Source organism: Podarcis pityusensis (assembly GCF_964106645.2).
Source record: "Podarcis pityusensis genome assembly, chromosome: 13".
Classification (NCBI taxonomy): Eukaryota; Metazoa; Chordata; class Lepidosauria; order Squamata; family Lacertidae; genus Podarcis; species Podarcis pityusensis.
In genome coordinates this window covers 49,586,756-49,606,827 of record NC_138038.1, presented here as the reverse complement: position 1 = coordinate 49,606,827, position 20,072 = coordinate 49,586,756, and the positions used below count along the sequence as shown (strand labels likewise).

The 20,072-nt window shown below is 50.2% G+C and overlaps 2 protein-coding genes across 5 annotated transcripts; both read right to left on the bottom strand.

Annotated features, from left to right (window-relative positions):
• Window positions 1–829: 829 nt before the first annotated feature.
• Window positions 830–2,986, bottom strand: FITM1 (fat storage inducing transmembrane protein 1). Its single transcript, XM_080979981.1, has 2 exons — window positions 2,666–2,986; window positions 830–1,543 (listed from the first exon to the last, which is right to left on the bottom strand). The coding sequence occupies exons 1-2, from the start codon at window positions 2,905–2,907 to the stop codon at window positions 925–927; spliced, it is 861 nt and encodes a 286-aa protein (XP_080836107.1). The 5' UTR covers window positions 2,908–2,986; the 3' UTR covers window positions 830–924.
• Window positions 2,987–3,482: 496 nt separating this feature from the next.
• DCAF11 (DDB1 and CUL4 associated factor 11) lies at window positions 3,483–19,206 on the bottom strand. 4 transcript variants are annotated; one of them, XM_080979789.1, is made up of 15 exons: window positions 19,061–19,206; window positions 17,939–18,172; window positions 15,628–15,755; window positions 15,368–15,489; window positions 15,109–15,173; window positions 14,914–15,014; window positions 13,399–13,545; window positions 13,228–13,282; window positions 13,077–13,145; window positions 11,939–11,996; window positions 10,203–10,388; window positions 8,924–9,077; window positions 8,665–8,817; window positions 7,171–7,277; window positions 3,483–4,875 (listed from the first exon to the last, which is right to left on the bottom strand). In XM_080979789.1, exons 2-15 carry the CDS (start codon window positions 18,085–18,087, stop codon window positions 4,759–4,761), a joined length of 1,611 nt encoding a protein of 536 aa, XP_080835915.1. In that variant the 5' UTR covers window positions 18,088–18,172; window positions 19,061–19,206; the 3' UTR covers window positions 3,483–4,758. The 4 variants fall into 4 exon arrangements, with proteins under 4 accessions (XP_080835915.1, XP_080835916.1, XP_080835913.1 ...); XM_080979790.1 differs by lacking the exon at window positions 19,061–19,206 and adding an exon at window positions 19,032–19,046; XM_080979787.1 differs by lacking the exon at window positions 19,061–19,206 and adding an exon at window positions 18,765–18,855 and having other exon boundaries at window positions 17,962–18,172.
• Between the last annotated feature and the right edge of the window lie 866 nt (window positions 19,207–20,072).

Genomic DNA, 20,072 nt, shown 5'->3' with positions numbered 1-20,072 from the left:
TGGTAGAAGAGCATATGATTAAGAACTCCTATTAAAGACATATGCTCACGCGCACCAAATTTATTCCTGAGCCTAGATTTTCTCCTCACACGCCAGTTTCCTTTCCTGCCCTGCACTATATTTAAAACAAATCTAAACAAACATGTAGCATACAAAAAGAGAAAAACTATTTTAGATGTAGGGGGGGGGGGACTATTTAAAGCTGGGATAGGTCAGCAGAGCATGAGACTCCTACATCTCAGGGCTGTGGGTTCGAGTCCCAAAAATCCTGCATTGGAGGGGGTTTGACTAGATGACCCTGAAGGTCCCATCTGATTCCACGACACTTTTAAACACACAAATCATGGGAAGTGGTAGAATTTGGGTCTGCCACCTGCACGCGGGATTAAGTCTTGAAACTTAAGCACCCGCTACATTGGTAGTCTAGGGACGCGAGTGGCACTGTGGGTTAAATCACAGAGCCTAGGACTTGCTGATCAGAAGGTCGGCGGTTCGAATCCCCGCGACAGGGTGAACTCCCGTTGCTCGGTCCCTGCTCCTGCCAACCTAGCAGTTCAAAAGCACATCAAAGTACAAGTAGATAAATAGGTACCACTCCAGCGGGAAGGTAAACGGTGTTTCTGTGCGCTGCTCTGGTTCGCCAGAAGCGGCTTAGTCATGCTGGCCACATGACCCGGAAGCTGTACGCCGGCTCCCTCGGCCAATAAAGCAAGATGAGCGCCGCAACCCCAGTCGGCCACGACTGGACCTAATGGTCAGGGGTCCCTTTACCTTACATTTGTAGTCTGAATTTCAAGACCCCCCAAAAAACCACACACAGGACAACGAATAGAGAACAGAGCAGGCCCCATCTTTATTTGTCTCTGGGGGGGAGAAGAAACCCCTTGGTTGTTCTCCTTTGCCTTCTGGGGTGGGGGGGGGGCCTCAGTTCCGTTTCTTGGCCTCCCCGGGGCTCCCCTTGACAAAGAGGCCCGTTCCCGGCCGGCCGGGAGACCAGCGCCACCGGTACCAGCCGCGATAGGTGAGGAACCAGCAGAGGGTGGCGATGGCGGCGCCCACCACCTTGTGGCTGTAGTCGTAGAGGTAGACCACGGTGCAGGCCAGGAGGAAGTTCCACAGGGCGAGGAGGAAGACGTTGAGGAGGAAGATGAGGCGCAGGGGGACGCCGGCCGGGTGGCCCTGGGCCAGGTAGCGGCGGAAGACGGAGGTCTCCTCTACCATCAGGAGGCAGCAGAAGGTCAGCAGGAAAGTGTGGCCCGAGACGTCGTAGCCGTGCCACGTGTGGCCCTCGTGCAAACACGTCCACTTGTCCGGGAGGTTGTTCACCAGGATGCCCTCGGGCACGGGGTCAAAACAGTAGCCGGTGAGGTTTTCGATGAGGAGAAAGGTCTCTGTGGCCCCCAGCCAGAGCCCGGCCCCCACGCCCAAGCGGCTGAGGTGCCTCAAGGTGAGCAGAACCCGATGGGTCGCCAGGTAAACCACCGAAAGGATGAAGCCGCCCAGGAAAATGCACGTCCAGCCCCAGGCCGACCGGACAAACTTTCTGCGAGGGAACAAGAACGGAGGAAAGTTAGCAGGGTGGGGCAGGAAGGCGGTCCGCTGCCCCAATGCTGGATTTAGCCCAAATCGGGGAGAGCAGAGGAGCAGAAGGCGAAGCACCTCAAAGAGAGGAACCCCAAGCCGCGAGCCATGGAGGACGGCAGGAGAACAGGCCCCCAAAAATGGGGCCGCCAAGCAAACGGATGGGCAAGACCCCAAATACATCACATATCCTGCGTACAAAGCATAACCCGCCTGGGGAAAGTGAACGGGGGGGGTGGGGTGGGGAATACAGAATATTTTTCCAATACATGACCACAGGGGAGAAAGGTTAACATGAACATGGATGGGAAAATGCCATTTCCCAATACGGAGGAATGGCAGTGGGAACTAACGGAGGTAAAGCTATTAACCGATAGTAACAATTAGGGATTCCCTCTTGGGCTTCTCGTGGGATGAAGAAATGAAGGGCACTGTGACATTTTGGCTAAAAAGAAATTTGGCTTAGCAGAAAGCAGAGACGATGGAGACTGAATGTCTTAAATAATCATTTTCTAATGACGGAAAATCAGAAGTTTGTCCCCTTTATATTTAATGTTTTTCTCTCTGTTCTTTTTCTGTCTCCTTTTCTTGTTCCCTTTCTCTCTATCCTCTGTCTTTTTTATTGTACCTGTTCCAGATAATACTGTATCGTGAAAACTTGAACAAAAGTCATTAAATATGAATAGTGGAATATGAATCTTTTTAGAGATGTCTGGGACCTATCAGCCATTCCAATATACCGTGAGGCATTTGACCCCCAAACTAACAGTTGCGGAAACTTTGCTATGCCGAGCTCTGAACGCACAACTGATTTTTCATTTGGCACTCAAAAGCACTGGGGATAATAGCGCCCGGTATGATAGTATTCTGCCCTTGGGAAGAGATTCCCCGCAACTCAAGTCAACGGCTGCATTTGGCAGTCAGAGATCGGATGGCATCAGTTGACCCCAGGATATTCGGTGTGGATGAACCAGGGATTTATCGCTGCTATACAAAGCCTTGTTTTCTGCCAAGCCACTCTCCCGCCCGCCTCCCCCAGGCATGCAACCACAAACATGTTTTAAGAGACCCCGCGATCACTCACATGTTGAAGAAGTTATGGTGGTTGGCAAAGATGGCTCGGGGGTTCACGTAGAACTGCAGCAACGGCCCAAAAATGACCACGGCTGCCAACCAGAGGTGGTAAGCTCGCCGGAGACAGGGCACCCCCAGCAGCCAGGCATACTGGTTGCTCCAAAAACACACCAGGCCACGGCAAAGGGCTTGGGCCCAGCCGGCCGCCTTGGCCGGCAGGGAGGGCTTCTTGGCCCCTGATCCCTCTGCCATCCCCCCCACCTGCACAGCCAGAGATGCCAGAGGAGTCCCGTCCCTCCTCCGCTTTGGGACGACCCGAGGTGGGTGGGTGGGGGGTGGGAAGAGACAAAACTCTTGCGGAGAGAAACGTCGTCCAGAGTTGATCCTCGACGACAGGTGTGGGGATCAAATCCAAGTTTGGCGTGAGCAGCTGACCGGGAGTAGGAGGGGAGAGCAAAGCAGACTGGAAAAATTGGGGTGGGGAGAGGGGGGGTGTCGCTGTGCCAACGCACGTTGAAGAAAAAAACAAAGACCCAACCTCCCCCTCTTTTTAAAAACCGAAACAAAGAGAAAGAAAATTTCAACAGCTTTTATTGACGGCAATTGCAGTTTGCACAGACACCCGTGTTGGATGGAAGTGTGCAGATATCTCAGGAAAGAGATTCTTCCCCCCACCCCCACCCCGTGACGTACAAGCCTCCCCCTTCTATGCTGGGGGAGTGGGTTTCCGGAAAAAAACAGCTTCTCTCTTTAACCAGAGAAAGAGATTAAATCAGGGTTCAATCTACTTAAAACAAAAAACCTCCAGATATTTTATTGTTTCAAAACAAAACAAAACAAACCTTACCATCACCACTCGAGCATCAGAGGCGCAGCTGATGGGAGGACCCCCCCCCCCAAAAATGGGAGAAGAGCAGGAAGTATCCCAGAGGGGGAGCCAACGGGCAGAAAGGGAGTCTCCCAGGACACCCAGCTCCCCACGGCAAACGGGGAAATACAGTTTGGGGAAGGGATGTAGAAGAGGATTTCTGCCGGCCTCCCTTTTCAAGCCACCTGCTGCTTGAGGAGACTAAAAGAAAGGCCAGGTGGGGGGGGGGACTGTGGGGGTGAGTAGAGGCAATGGGGAAGGAAGATCTGGGAGGCAGGGGCCAGGCTGACCCCACAGCATCTTCCAGGGGAAAAGACCCCGCCCCGCAAAATATCAAGCCCTGCTATGACCCCTGCACTGTCATTTCTCACTCAGACAAATGGCAAAGGGTCCCCAGAAGCAGCGTCCCAGGAAGGAATGTGCCCTGTGCGTTCTAGAAAGGGAAGAGGGAGCCTTCGTTATCTGCTGCTGGGTGAGAGACGGAGGGCACGTCCCCTCGCACTTTGCCAACAGCTGCTGTGGCAGAGGGGGAAAAAGGGGGGGGGGTCTTGCTGTATCCCTTGCCCCTAGAAGGAGGGAGGAAGGGCCTCACATCCCAGTCTCTGATACATCTCAGCACTCAACATGGCACCTGGAAAGGAATTAAAGAACGCAAAGCCCTCTTTTCTAACCTCTGTGGAAGGCTGATCAGTCAATCACACAATCACAATCACACACACACTGGGGGGTGGCATGGGGAGGGAGGGAGGGAGGGAGGGAGGGAGGGAGGGAGGGAGGGAGGGAGGGGTCTACAAGCTGTTGTTCCCCAGAGCCAACTAAATCCCAGAGTTGTTAGGATATGATCCATGATTCTGCCTTCCAATAATTCAAATTAAAAATCACAGACCAGGAAGAGGGTGGGACTGTAAATTTCAATCCCACGGAACCCTAAAGCGACGCTATAAACTAAACTAGCCTGTTGTTCAGATTAACAATTCCTTACCTAAATTTCCCCCCTTTGCAGCCGGTCTTCCGATTCTGGCTCTTCCCAAGAGCCGTGTTCGAGACGTTGCCCATCTCCCCACTCCATTTACATTTCACTTAGCAGACCGCCCGCAACGAAGTTTGCCCTCCCTCCCACCCAAATGTCCCAAGGCCACGGGCAGCGCAAGGTCTGGTTTGCTCCCCCCCCCCACTCCCTCGACCGTGTGGCGAGTCCAAAACTGGAGAATGGTGGCGAGCAGAGATAGAAAAGGCTACTGATCAGAAGCTCCTGAGGGTCTGGGGCGCAGCGCTCGGGCGGTAGGGGGCCTCCGAGGATCTTCGTCGTATTCCGTCTGGTGGTACTCCCAAAGCCGGATGTTCCCGTCCCACTGCCGATAAAAGAGAAAGACGGTTACAGTCATCGCTTCTAAAGCATCCTTGAGTGTACCAAATGCTGTGGAATTCACTAGGCATGCATGCATGCATGAACAAATAAATAAAGGAACTTGCTAAGCAAGTCCCACGTATCCTGACAGAAAGCTCAAAGCCATTGACAGGTGTACAGTGGTACCTCAGGTTAAGTACTTAATTCGTTCTGGAGGTCCGTTCTTAACCTGAAACTGTTCTTAACCTGAAGCACCACTTTAGCTAATGGGGCCTCCTGCTGCTGGCGTGCCGCCGGAGAACGATTTCTGTTCTCATCCTAAAGCAAAGTTCTTAACCTGAAGCACTATTTCTGGGTTAGCGGAGTCTGTAACCTGAAGCATATGTAACCTGAAGCGTATGTAACCTGAGGTACCACTGTATATGCTTTTGGAAAGTGTTATCTTTGCCACCACTTCCTTTTTAATTCCAGCATGGTTGATCTGGAATACCTACTTGCCGTTCTGCTTATCCATTGGGTTTCGACAATCAACATTTATTAATAAAAAAAAAAAGAGGTTTTTATTTCTGATAAGACAAATCCAAACTAACCTAGGCTACAGCCTATAGAATTGCCTGATCCTGAAACCCAAATACAGTGGTACCTCGGGTTAAGTACTTAATTCGTTCCAGAGATCCGTTCTTAACCTGAAGCACCACTTTAGCTAATGGGACCTCCTGCTGCCGCCACGCCGTCGGAGCACAATTTCTGTTCTCATCCTGAAGCAAAGTTCTTAACCCGAGGTACTATTTCTGGGTTAGTGGAGTCTGTAACCTGAAGCGTATGTAACCCGAGGTACCACTGTACAACCAACCAGTTCCTCTACTGAACATCTTTCTCCCAGCCCAAATTGAGGGGCTGAATTTCATCTGCAAAACTCTCGGTCTTGCAGTCCAGATCCGTCACAAGGGCTCTTGCCCCCAAACAGGAACCCACCTTGCAATCCAAGTTCAGCTGAACAGACCCTGCTTTAAGTGCTCTCTTATCTCGCTATACTTTATTTGCACTAGATCGCTGTGCCAATGCAGGGCAGCTGCACTGCCAACATAAAATTCACCTGGGCAATCTCCGCAGAGGTTGCTGCTTATTCCCCAATTGAGATTACGGCGGCATGGGCTGGCAGGTACGGAAACAGCGTAAGAGAGGCCTTCCCCTTCTGGTACCTTCCAGATGTTTGGGGTTACAGCTCTCCCCATCCCAAACATCTTGCAGCCAGGCTGGCTGGCTGGCGCTGATAGGAGTTGAAGTCCAAAACATTTGGAAGGCACCAAGTTGGGAAAGGCTGGTTGACATTTTGCTCTGGCTATTGGCTTTTGTTTGGTTTCCTGGGTTTAGTTACTTACTTATTTTTCAAAGGGAATGCTGTTATTTTGGGTCCCAAACCAGTTTCAAAAACAATGGGCAGCAAACACATTTCGCACCATGTCATTAAATGCTGGGTGGGGGCGGGGAGGGCAGGGAAGATGGCAGCTCCTCCCACATGTGAACGCCAACGTGTTTGCCTACGACCCAGCAGACTGTAAATGCTACACTTTGCCATTACAGTGGTACCTCTGGTTAAGTACTTAATTTGTTCCGGAGGTCCGTTCTTAACCTGAAGCACCACTTTAGCTAATGGGGCCTCCCGCTGCTGCCGTGCCACCGGAGCACGATTTCTGTTCTCATCCTGAAGCAAAGTTCTTAACCTGAGGTACTATTTCTGGGTTAGCGGAGTCTGTAACCTGCAGCGTATGTAACCCGAGGTACCACTGTACTTATTTCAACATCTCTCTTCTAAGGGTTCTCAAGGCGGCTCACAACTACAATTCATAAAATGCAAAATCATAAATATAACCCAATAGCAGGATGGGAAAAAGCCACGGTTAACACACCAGAGGCTGATTAAAGCTTGCTAGAATAAAGTGAGTATTCGCCAGCCACTGAAATTGATCAAGCACGCTTTCTGGGTGTGTTGTTCTTCAGTCTGGGCACCCCAGTCAGAAGACCCCCTTCTCCTTTGGGTTCACCCACCACGCCTCAAACTGCAAGGGAGGGGGCCCCTCTGTAGCCAAGCGGCGCTCCCAGATGGGTTTGTTGAGAAGGAAAAGACGAGCAGCAACAACCACAGAAAAGGGCAGAGAAGAAGAATTTCATCCTTGCCATCACAACCTTACTGGCAGGGAAGACACACAAGTTCCTGGGCGAGAGGAAAGAAGTGCCAACAATTCATCTTAACCACACAAGCACCTCACCCCACCACTCCCTCGCTCCCAGTACTTGCCGAGCTGCTGACAATCTTCTCCTCGTGGGGGTGCCAGCAGACATCACGGACACAAGCCTTGTGATTGGTCAGTTTTGTCACGATCAGGCCGCTCAGGAGGTCGTATACTGGAGGAAGGGAAAGGAGCACAGGGTAGCACAGAGAAGCGTTGGCAACACACCGGCCCCACGACACCCACTCCTCCCATGGCAGTGGGGAAGTATCAGAAGGGCTATCTATCCTCTCTTGCAGCAAGAATTGATGCTCCAGATACCACTATTTATCCCTTAGGACCACTGACCATTAGGTCCAGTCGTGACTGACTCTGGGGTTGCGGCGTTCATCTCGCTTTATTGGCCGAGGGAGCTGGCGTACAGCTTCCGGGTCATGTGGCCAGCATGACTAAGCCGCTTCTGGCGAACCAGAGCAGCGCACGGAAACGCTGTTTACCTTCCCGCCAGAGCGGTACCTATTGATCTACTTGCACTTTGACGTGCTTTCGAACAGCTAGGTTGGCAGGAGCTGGGACCGCGCAACGGGAGCTCACCCCGTCGCAGGGATTCGAACCCCTAGGCTCTGTGGTTTAACCCACAGCGCCACCCGTGTCCCATTAGATGTCAGCATTGGACCTGCCCACACTTTGTATTATTGATTATTTTTATAGTGCCATTTAGGTCCCTGCCCCAAGGAGCTTGCAAGTCTTCAAGTTCACACACGGGGGTGAGACTGAGTGAAAATTTAAGGGGCAGCATGGCATATAGTCAGAACAATGAGAGGCTTCCAAGATCCCTCTAGGAAACAGGTGGTGGGGAACTAGACATCTCCATGAGAACAAGTGAAGAGTTTCCCTTTGCAGACCAGACTGACGATGGTCTGCAAAGGAATTTCTTTCCTCTCTGCACAGATCAGATTGAAACCCCTGTCAAGTCTGCCAACTGTTCCTTTGCATTTGCAGTTTTACCTGTCCCACACCTAGCACTGTATGAAGCCACATGTGGATTGGGTGGTCGTGGCTGGGGGGTGGAAATGGTCTCACAGGTCAAACTAACCCTAGCCAGGGCAAATTTGGCTCATGGACCAAAGGCTGCTGCAGCAGCAGCTTCTTAACAACAACAATTTCTTTATTTTTACCCCACCCATCCGACTGGGTTGCCCCAGCCACTTTGGGCAGCTTCTTCATGTGCCAACCATTTATTTCTGCTGTGTTTTCCCTCCCCTTGGGTTTATTATCCAACTCACCGCCCAAGCATATTGACACAGCCTGACCTCTCTTTGCTTTCATCCTCTCCCTTGAGTCCTCCATACCAAAAGGGAAGGGACTTTCAAACAACATTCACGTGCATGCGGATGTGCATCGTAAGAGATTTCTCCCCCACCCGCCAGCAAGAGATCGAATCCTGCACCCTAGCAAAACGCCGCACTCCTTCAAAAAGGCAAAGCTTAACCCCTCTGACTGCTGCCCAGCATGGCACTGCCCTGGCCGATCCCTGCCACCCACATCCCGAGTCCACTCACCCACCACCTTCCCCGTGGAGCAGCCACTGTAGATGTACTGTTGTCCGGTACTATGAAGCGGCGAAAAACGGCAACGGATCAGCGTGTGGAGCACTCCGTGGCCGCGGTACGTCATGAGGGAGGTGTCACCTGGAAGCTTTGACTTCCGCCGCGCTGGCAGAGGGAGGAAGGAGAGGAGAGAGTAAGGGTTAGAGGAGAGTAAGACCTGCCTCTCCAATGCTTTAGGGTCCCCGCTCCTTCCCCATCCTCTAAGACTCACCTTTTTTGGGCACCTGCTGCCAGCGATAATCCCAGTTCTGCTGAGTGACGGCTTGGCGGGAGGCTTCCAGCCCTTCGCGGCCTGAGAACTTCCGCATGTCCCAGAGCTTTATCGTCTGGTCCTTGGAGTTTGAGATGAGGTATCGGGCGTCCCCCTGGGAGAAGGAGGAGTGGGGAACAATAGTTTAAAGGAATATTTCACACTCTATAGTCCCCAAGGACTATCTGTAGTACAGATGTCCCACAGCAGAAGACTCACTCTCTAAAGGAAACTTAATTTAGCTCTTTTAGCCTCTCCCCAACATGGGGATCCTGTATAAATGATATTAAAGGAATGCATGGCCAAATATATAGGTGCTACTGTGTTTTCACTTGGACTGCTGTGGGCTTAGGTGGAGGTGAACCATGTGGATCTTTCTTTCAGACAGTATCAACACCAATTAGCTTCTGGGCCCAATATAAAGTGCTGGTTTTTACCTATAAAGCCTTAAACGGCTCAGGACCACAATACCTCAAGGACCGCCTCTTTCCACATGAACCTACCCAGACCCTGAGATCATCTTCTGAGGCCCTCCTTCGTGTGCCTCCTCCTCGAAAGGTCCAGAGGGTGGCAACACAAGAACGGGGCCTTCTCTGCAGTGGCTCCCCATCTGTGGAATGCTCTCCCCAGGGAAGTTTGCCTGGTGCCTTCATTATACACTATCAGGCGCCAGGCAAAAACATTCCTTTTTAACCAGACCTTTGGTTAATCCTATTTATATCCTATGCCCTTTTAAAATGTGTTTTTTGGGGGGGAGGGCTATTGGGTTGTTGTTTTTATTTTTATTATGCATTTTGTGGTTTTATATCTTGACTTTATTCTGTGAACCACCCTGAGACCCCCAGGTATAGGGCGGTAAATAAATAAATAAATAATAATAACAACAACAACAACAATAACCAGGCCTTTGGCTGATTAATATTCTACAGCCTTTTAAATGAGTTTGCGGGAGTAGGGGCTATTTTCCTGTTATTCGTGTTTTAACTATTTTTGTTTTTATCTTGTATTTTCATCTTGTGAACTGCCTCGAGATCTTTTGATGAAGGGTGGTAAATAAATCTAATAAATAAAATTAATAAAAACAAGCAGATCACACAGAACATGTTGCGAATGAGATCCTGAAGCAGCTTTCTTTTGGGGGGGGGGAGTTTCAAGGTTGTTTGCCTATATAAGCTTTCCAACCCCATCAGACTCCACCTCCTGCCCTCTGCGATGATAGAGAGAGAAAAGGATGCCTTACTTTGCTGTCTATGAAGGTGATGCCATCTTGATGGCCAGCCAGGATGCCCACAGGCCGGGGGTCGTCCTCTCTCATGGTGCGCCGGTCCCACACTTTGCAGATGGCATCGTCCCCCCCGGAGAACAAGATGTGGGAACTGGTGTCGGCAAAGGCCACAGCATTCACGTCGTCTTCGTGGGACTCGATCTGGAGGAAGGCAGAGGACTCAGCGCAAGAGGGAGGAGCAGGATTTTCCATGGGAGAGCTAGGAGTGGGACGCGGGTGGCACTGTGGGTTAAACCACAGAGCCCAGGACTTGCCGATCAGAAGGTCAGCGTTTCGAATCCCCGCAACGGGGTGAGCTCCCATTGCTCGGTCCCTGCTCCTGCCAACCTAGCAGTTCAAAAGCACCTCAAAGTGCAAGTAGATAAATAGGTACCGCTCCAGCGGGAAGGTAAACAGCATTTCCGTGCACTGCTCTGGTTCGCCAGAAGCGGCTTAGTCATGCTGGCCACATGACCCGGAAGCTGTACGCCGGCTCCCTCGGCCAGTAAAACAAGATGAGCGCCGCAACCCCAGAGTCGGTCACAACCGGACCTAATGATCGGCAAGCCCTAGGCTCTGTGGTTTAACCCACAGCGCCACCCGCGTCCCGTGGTAGATCACTGGCTCCCCCCAACAACTTCAAACCCCTAAAAACCGGGCCTTCCTCCTTCCTAAAAAACGCTCAACAACTTTGACTTGAACTCCACAAAAGTGGGTAGATCACTGCTAGTCTTTAACTCTGTGAGTAGATCGCAGTCTCTTTGGGGTTGGTCACCCCTGATTTGGTGCATTTCTGCATCCACGGAATGTGATTGACCAAGGCAACCATTCTCAATGGCGATGCAGCAGAATCACACGCTGACACACACAAGCACAGCCCACCTTGGAGAAGCACGGCACGCTACAGAGAAATGGGGAAGGGGGTGAGGCAGAATGGGCAGTGGGACGCTCAAGGAAAGACATCTAGAACATTCTTCCCCAAGCTAGGGTCCGCCAGATATTTCGAACTACAACTAGGTGTTGGGGGAGGGGACTGGTGGAAATTGTAGTCCAAAATGTCTGGAGAGTTCCAGCTTGGAAGGGCTGATCTACAACATCCCAGGGATCCCCACCCTATGGCTTTGGGGTGGAAAAAATCCAGACAGCTGGACTGATGCTATGCTTTACTGCTCCCCTCAATCTTTTATCCGCGTCGGGATACCGTGGAAGGAACCGCCACTGTCCCATGTGCTACGAAACGGCCCGGAACCTTCCAACAGTAGCTAAATGACTATTGCTAGCAACAAAAGGAGCTGCAGTGAATCAGTGGCTGAAACGATAGGCTAAGAACTAGAGTGGAAATGCAAAGGGACAACACATATTCACAGAGAGGAGATATTGTCAGGTTTGCTCAAGGATAAATATAGACTTGATATTCATCTTTATCATTTAAGTTCATTCAAGTCATTGGGCAATTATTGCTATGATTGTGACTATGAAATTGCTTCTAATTTCACCGTCTTTGGCTTTTCGTTCATTTGCAGAGAGAAATCTTGAAAGGGCCGGAAAGGAAACAAGGTTGTGTGTGTGTCTGTGTATGCGCACAGAACACACACACACATACCAGCCACACTTTCTAAAACCCAGGGGGAGAGGAACAGGAAGTGGGTGAGGCCAGAGACACGGAACAGAGAGGCCCAGCAGAGGAGGGGCAGGGTCCAAAACGTAAGTACCTTGAGCGTCCGCTTATTCTGCTCCATGTCGTACACGTAGACACAGCCATAGTTGGCCCTAGGTTTAAAACCAAAACTGAGTGGGTGGAAGAACAGACATAAACACAAGGAAAGAGGGGTGGGAAAAGACACTGAAGCCACACTGGTCAATGGACCCTAAGGCAGCACCTTGACAGGAGAAAGGCATGCCTCGGAAGCATTTCCAACACTTCACCCTTGAATTGGAGTATTTCCACCCTGACTTTCACCTTTTAAAAAGCCCCCAAGGCTGCTTACAAAATGAAACATTGCACAACTTGGGTCCGTGTTGCTTCCTTTGGGCACCAACAGGGAAGGGGGGGGCAGCTGGCCCCAGCCAGGCTGATGGGAGGGGCTTCACCACCTTGCCTATCGCTCCACAGGGGCCACATGGAATGAGAGCCACATGGCACAGCATGCCCAGAATCCTCTTGGCTAAAAAGACCAGTATCAGACAGCCCTCTCCTCCCTGCTAAGCTTCAGGCACATGACAGAGATGTTTCTAATTCGGGAGGAATTTTCAAGAAGTTTCCTGAGGGTTTTTTTTACAATTACTTTTAATTGATTTTACCCACTATATGCTTTTAAATATTTTTTTCCTGTACACCGCTTAGAAACTTTGCCAATTAAATGGTACGTAAACAGCAGAAATAAATAAGGGATGGGAGAGAGGGCAGAAGATCTGTGTTTTAGAAGAACCCAAATCTTGTCTGCCTAGGCCAAGTCCAGGTGTCGCCTTAGACAAAGTCACGGGTAGGGAACTTCAGGCACAACGGCCAAATGTGGCCCCTGGACTCTCTATCTGGCCCTCAGAAAGCCACTCCTCATGGCACTGATTCCCCACCACCACCAAAGGGCTTTGCTCCTGACTGGAATGTCTTCTTGAATGTGGGATGTTGGAATTTAAGTAGCCTGCTGTACAAAGGAAACAGTTGCCGCTTCGTTGCGGTTTACCTCTAGCCCCATCTGCAGATGGCAAGTGGCCCTTGGAAGGTTGTCCAGAAAGGAATGCGGACCCCTGCAGGTTTTTATTTAAAAAGAAAGGTTCCACACCCCTGGATAAAATGTTAACCAGTGCTATGCATTGGGGGTAAAGGGACTGGGCAAAAGGCTAACGTACCCGCCAAGCACCTCCCTTCCATCGGAGGAGACTGCGAGGGAAAAGACGGCAAAGCGACGCTCGTCAGGCCTGTGGAAAGGAGGAGAGAGTTAGAAACCACTCCAGGAGTCTCTTTAGTCAAATAGGGTGGCTTGCTGGGTGCCCTCCTTACCTTAGATCCAGTGCTGTGTGGGTATCACACTCGCCATAGATGTTGCAGATGTGAACTGTAAGGAGAGGGGGAGGGAAGGTCAAGGGCATCAGAGTTAACACTTCTTGTGGGGTCAATGACTGACATGTGACACCCCCACCCCCACCCTTCCCAGATGCCAACCCCACTCACTGTAATCTGACCAGCTGGAGTAGAGGAAATGGGCACCGTCGGGAGTGAAGGCAACATCCAGGACACTCCAGCCTACGTCCCGGGCTTTGATGCTCCGGAACTTCCGGAAGCCTCCGTAAGTGCAGTCATATAAGCGGATTGTCTGATCTGAAGTTGGGGGTGGGGGTGGTTTGGAAGCGTGGGGAAAGGAACAGAGAAAGAGGCAAGTGTGCTAATTGTACCATGTGTCAATGCGTCCTCATCTACTAGGACCTTTAACACAGAGGCAAAAACACCAAGGTGTTAGGCTTGCATCAGGGATGGGAAACCTGTGGAACCCCCCAGGACTTCAACTCCCAGCAGCAGCCAGCATGGTGTCTGCTCAGGGATGATGGGAGTTGTAGTCCAACCCAAAGTGGTGGAAGGGACACACTTTCCCCATTCATGCCTTGCAAGACTTTCTTTGTTGAGCTACAGCTGCTGTTGGAAAACAGAACGCAACCTTTTAAGCCTTTGATCTTGGCAACGGGAATCTGGGATTAGTAAGAGATGGGAGGGCACCCCTGTAAAAATGCAAATCATCCAGATCAACCCATCTGAAGGACCCAACTACTAGGACATTCGACACTGTCCTTTCCAATGGGATAAGAGGATTTTTTTCCTTCTTCCTTGGAACAGCAATACCAACTAAGCAGCAATGGTGTTTTTGCATGAATAAATAAATCACGCTACGCTTGGGTATCTGGGGATTAGAAGCTCCACAGGATCTTATGGAGGACTGAGAGGTTTTGCAGCAGGGCCCACCCACAATGCCACTTGTCTGTTTCCCAAAATGCAGAGAAAGCATTCCTGGTCAGAAGGACAGCATTCTAGGACACTTGGTACCCAAAACGCCACAAACACTTGTGCTACAGGAAATTTCAAGACAAGAGAATTCCAGGATGCCCTCAGTGCCAAGGACGGAAGCAGATCTGATGCAGGGATTGTTTAAAAACCAACTGCTACAGTAATATTAATTTACATATGTCTTAAAAAGGTAAAGGTAAAGGTACCCCTGCCCGTACGGGCCAGTCTTGACAGACTCTAGGGTTGTGCGCTCATCTCACTCTAGAGGCCGGGAGCCAGCGCTGTCCGCAGACACTTCCGGGTCACGTGGCCAGCGTGACAAGCTGCATCTGGCGAGCCAGCGCAGCACACGGAACGCCGTTTACCTTCCCGCTGGTAAGCGGTCCCTATTTATCTACTTGCACCCGGGGGTGCTTTCGAACTGCCTGCTAGGTTGGCAGGCGCTGGGACCGAACGACGGGAGTGCACCCCGCCGCGGGGATTCGAACCGCCGACCATGCGATCGGCAAGTCCTAGGCGCTGAGGTTTTACCCACAGCACCACCCGCGTCCCTACATATGTCTTACATTTATGTTATTTTTCCTTCTTATTATCCTGTATATGACTATAATACAGTATGCGTTGATACAACAAAACAGAAAAGCAAAACAAAAACAAAAAAGCCAAATACTATGATGTGTTATGAAGTACCTTGACAAGCAGACATAAAAAGCTTTCCATCACGGGAATAAATCCCACAGAACGCCTTCTGGGAGTAGGAATCGGTGAAGGACAAGTGGTTGGGGAGAAAGCTGGAAGAAGAGCAAAGTCTGAGTTATTAAAGGGTTCTTCCCCTAAAATCATTATCTCACCCACCTCACCAGGCCTTCTCTTCCAAATACTCACTGTGACGCCACTCGGGAGCATTCCCCACGAGAGAAGCTGCTGTTGTGGCAGAGGCCGCGCTCCCTCTGAGGTGGAAGGAAGGAAGGAAGGAAAAGAAAAGGAGTAAGTAATTCAACAAGGCTCTGCCTGCAGTTTTCATACACTGAAAGATCTGCTCTCCAGACAGCCCCACCCTCAAGTGGATTTCTGCGTCTTTAAGCTACAAGAACCTCTTGTTTTCCTAGCCTAATATTGGCATCCCCAAGAAGCCAACAGGCACCTTGCAAAGCAGTCGAGGGATGCTATGCTCAGTCTGTCCCGAGCCCAGCCTGCCTGTTGCCAACTGGATGTGTGTTTTGATCTCGTTGCACTCCAGGTCGTGAGTGTCTGGCGTCAAATCCACTGCAAGTAAAAGAAAGAGAGGAAGATCGGACAGGTTGAGAACGAGACCCCCAATTGCCCTGTTGCCCGATAAACTCAGATGGCACCCTCACATTTTCCTCAGACTCTCTTACGTTAAAACAAGTTACCGGCCAGTACCTGGAGGTTTGTAGTGATTTCCAAGTCGCCCTTCCCAGGCACTGTCATTGTCGTCGTCCGAGTCCGAGAGTGTCTGGACCAGACGGACACTGGCTGCTCCCCCGCCCTGCATCAAGTGAAATTGTCCTCTGGAGAGAAAAATTGGAAGTTTTAGGAATTACAAATCCATTTTGCCCCTCCCCACATCACAACTCACAGAGAGGGAATGGAGAGAGGCAGCTCCCAATTTTTTTGTTTCCTGTTCTCTGAAGGTGCCCACTAAGCAGCTTTTGAAGTTTTAATACAACAGCCAAGGAATGATTTCAACTGACACCTACCCAGCTCAGGATCAGCTTAGGGGTGCACCAACTAAGAGAGATGGGAATAGAGATGCAAATTTTTAACATAAACTATGGAGAGAATATCCTGCTGTCTAAGGCTCCTACATCAATATCCAATGACAGGGTCAATCTTGAGTAGACTGACAGGATCCAAAAACAATCCAAAGGCTGAAAAGTTCAGGAAACAAGGGTGGCATGAGAACATAAGAAGTGCCCTGTTGGATCACACCAAAGGCCCATCTAGTCCAGCATCCTGTTCTTACAATGGCCAACCAGATGCCCCAATGGGAAACCCACAAGCAGAACTTGAGCCCAACAGCATCCTCACCTCCTGCGGTTTCCAGCAACTGGTATTCAGAGGCACAAGGCCTCCCAAAGTAGTACTACAACACAGGCTTTAGGCTAGTGGCCATTAACAGCCTCGAATTCATTTAAAGCCACACAAATTGGTGACCAGCACCGCCTCTTGTGGGACAGAATTACATAATCGTGAAGAAGTTGTTTGCCCTGAATCTTCTGACATTCAGTTCATTGGATGCCTCTGGATTGTAGTATTATTCATCACACCATACATAATTGTATACACATCTATCACGTCCCCAGCTTGCTTACTTGCTTTTCTTCCTTCTAAACTAAAAAACCCCAAGTGTTGCAACTTTTCCTCATAGGTGAATTGCTCCAACTCCAGAATCACTTTACTTGCCCCTTTCTGAAGCTTTTCCAGCTCTACAGTATCCTTTCTGAGGTGAGCGAACTGTACACAGAATTCTAAGAGTGGTCATTACAGATATTGGCAGCCTTATTTTCAATTCCTTTCCAAACAATCCCTAACATGCAATCGCCTTTTTCACAGCAGTCAAACTCTGGGCCAATGTTTCCACCAAACTATCCACTACGACCCACTGTCTCCTGGATAGTCACCGGAAGCTCAAACTTCCTAACTGTATATGTGAAGATGTGATTTTTTGCCCCAGCGTGAATCACTTATACTTGTGTGCATTGAATTGCACACTTATACTTGTGTGCAGTGAATTTTACTGCCCATTCATTCACCTATTTTAGAGGGATAGTTTTGGAGCACTTCACAATCTCTTTTTGTCTTAACCACGCAAAAAACTTGCTATCAAAACAGTATCAGGAATCTCTTTTGTATATGCATAGCTGGCCAAAGCCAACCAGAATATTTAGTGTAGAGTTGGCTATGAATATTTTTAAAGTATTCCAAAGTGTTTTGTGGCCTACCTAAGGTGACATCAGAAACAGGGATAAAGAAGCCACAGATGAGGAAACCTTCACTTTTCTTGAATAAATTTCTAAAACTATTATGTTATGCGTCAAAACTTTGGATATCTCATCCTGCGCAATAGGTAGACAACTGAGAATTTTAACGTCATGAGCATACGAAGAAGTATGGCCCTGAACAACTTCTGCACAAGAAAATACAAAACCCCCTCTACTCTTAGAAAAGCAGCCATGGCACATGATGAGATCCAGCAATACACAGTTAAATTCTGGTACGACCCCCTTACAACTGAGACTGCATCCCGGCTGATCTGTAAAACATAAACCTGGACTGTGACCCTTATTTCCACACTTCCAAACTATTTGGCTTCTGTGTTTTTTAACAAAGCGTCAAGGAAGTCTGTACACTCAGTTATGCTCCCTGGATCCTTAATCATCATCCCATCTCCTTGAATCCATGCATGAATTCATTCCCCGACACACATATCTTCAAAATCCTAGCTCTGTGAGAAATCAGCTGAGACTGGATTTTCCAGTAGGGTCTCATGAGTCTCCACGCCAGCAGATTCCACTTACTGAGAGGACTGAGTTATCTTTGTCCAGATTAATGGACCAGACAGAAAAGGCATAACAAATTCCCTTCCTCTTCCTGCCTTGAGATTCTGCACGAGTCTGAAACAGCATCCGCTGCCAGAGGCATCCCTCATATCCCTAATTTGACTAAAAAGTGGAGCGGGGGTGTGAGTTACCTGCGCAGTAGATATGCCAATACCTGGGCCAGATCCACATCCTCGTCGTCCTCTTCCTCGCTGCGCAGTATCCCCGAGTCCCTTCGAGACCAGCTCCCCTGGTTATCCCGGCCCCCCGAGCCAGCGTTGCTACTACTGCGGGAGCCCATGTCTTAAGGCATTCTTCACGGTATGTGTCCGGTGTGTTCTTCACTTCCTGGAGCTCAGGAACCAAACGGAGGGAGAAAGTCCTTCCTGAAAAGGAAAATCCTGAGCCACTAATTGCAGAACTTTGTACGCAGTACGGGGGGGGGGGCGAGGAGGGAGAGAGAACAGCGTTCGTTCTTCTTCGCATGAAGGATTCCCTGCCTCTTACCAATCAAATCTATCCTCACTCAGAAGTAATAATAATAATAATAATTTATTATTTACACCCCCCCCCCATCTGGCTGAGTTTCCCCAGCCACTCTGGGCGGCTCCCAATCAAATGTTAAAAACAGTACAGCATTAAATATTTAAAAAGTATTGCTCTTTAAAAAATTTAAATTGTATCACAGCTTCTCACTATAGCAGACTTTAACCCCACATCCAGAAGCCAAACATTCCCCTCATTTGTTTCCATGGGGCGCCCACTGCTTCCCATAGCCATACGCCCCCCCCCCAAAAATCACCCCCTTTTCATCTTCACCAATCACAGCCTCCAATACTGAAAGGGCTCCTCGGCTCCCATATGGAGGTGCCCTTATCTAGACGTCAGCCAGCCACCCACCCCGTCCTCTACGTGACTATACCACAGCCCCAGGCAACCAAACAAGGGCTCGTAGACCTGCTGAACCCATTAAAGTACTTTTTTCAGACACCTGAGTCCTCTCTGCCAATGGGCATGGCCGTTGCTCACGGCTCCTCCAATCAACAGACGCCATAGAGCAGGGACACTCTTGCTCAGTTGCCGCCGCAGCCGCCACCCCCCGCAGCGTTCTGTCCCAACTGCCCGCTCGTCCCGACCAATCAGGACGCCTTTCGCGTTTAACCTTGGCTCTTACCGAACTGCTCCGCTCTGCTCTTCCCCCCTCCCCGCGCGTCCACCTTGTCCAATCAAAAGCCTGCCCCCCACCTTTTCCGGGAGCGCGAGACCCTCCTCACCCTCTAACGGCCGCTGCGCGAGGCCTTGTTTACATCTTAAGGCGACAGCCGCCTCTAACCGGAGTGGAGAAGTGAGACAGGGCGGGCCGCGCCGGCTGAGAATTGATTGGCCACCGTTCACCACCCCACGTGGGATAGAGTGCGGGGCTTTAAAAAGACTTGCTCTTCCTTGATTGGCTGCTGAGGCTCCTTCCTCGCTTAAGACGAGGGACAGGGGAAGAACCGTTAAGCGATAAACTAGGCGATAAGGTGAATGAGCCGCCGATTGGACAGAGCAAGCGGATGACTCGCAAGAAAGGCGGGCAGCTGGCCGAAGGGGCGCCCTCGGATTGGTTCCCGGTAGCTTGATCGATTGCTCGGGCTAGTTGCGTAACCTCCGCCATTATCGTGAGGGCAGGATGATTGACGTCTCGGGTTAGAGGCGGGCTCCTGGAGGGGCGGGGCAGTGGCGTACTCTCTGATTGGACAGTGGTGAAATGATTGACGTTGCTAAGGCAGGTTACGAGTCCTATAGTGTAAACACAGGCGTTTCAAAACCAAATAGCTTCGGTTTGTAGACCGGCTACCCCCCGTCTTTAATCAGAGCCTTTTGTTGCCCTTCATACGCAGCCCTGCCCCCATGCAAAATGTGCTGCTCTTCTTGTGCGCCTCAAGTATCTCTTGACCCACAAAACGTATTCACACGTTACCTGCACGTGTGAATGCTCTAACTCCTTTGGAATCCTGCCAAACTCTGTGCGCACAAGCCTAGTGACGCTTTCAGCTAAAAACCCTACCACTCCGTGCCCCAGCCATTGGCTACTTCCTCCCCTGTTCCCTTCATATGTTGGCCCCCTATTTCAACTTTTAAATTGTAAGCTCTTCAGGGCAGGGACCTTGCCCTCTTGTGCTCCTTAAAGCACCACACATACTGATGGTGCTGTATTCAGACTACGGCTGTGTACATGGCAGCAGCTTAAAACACAGCAAGGTTGAATCTCATTTGTACACTGCCTTGCACGCTGGATATGAA

Excerpts from the sequence above, each read along its gene's own strand:
- FITM1 (XM_080979981.1), bottom strand. The coding sequence starts at position 2,907 with ATGGCAGAGGGATCAGGGGCCAAGAAGCCCTCCCTGCCGGCCAAGGCG. Across the intron at positions 1,544-2,665 it reads CACCATAACTTCTTCAACAT|AAAGTTTGTCCGGTCGGCCT; the intron begins GTGAGTGATCGC and ends GTTCCCTCGCAG.
- DCAF11 (XM_080979787.1), bottom strand. The coding sequence starts at position 18,840 with ATGGCGTCTGTTGATTGGAGGAGCCGTGAGCAACGGCCATGCCCATTG. Across the intron at positions 15,756-17,961 it reads AGGATGTGGATCTGGCCCAG|AGGACAATTTCACTTGATGC; the intron begins GTATTGGCATAT and ends TTTTCTCTCCAG. Across the intron at positions 13,546-14,913 it reads TTTTATGTCTGCTTGTCAAG|ATCAGACAATCCGCTTATAT; the intron begins GTACTTCATAAC and ends CCCCAACTTCAG.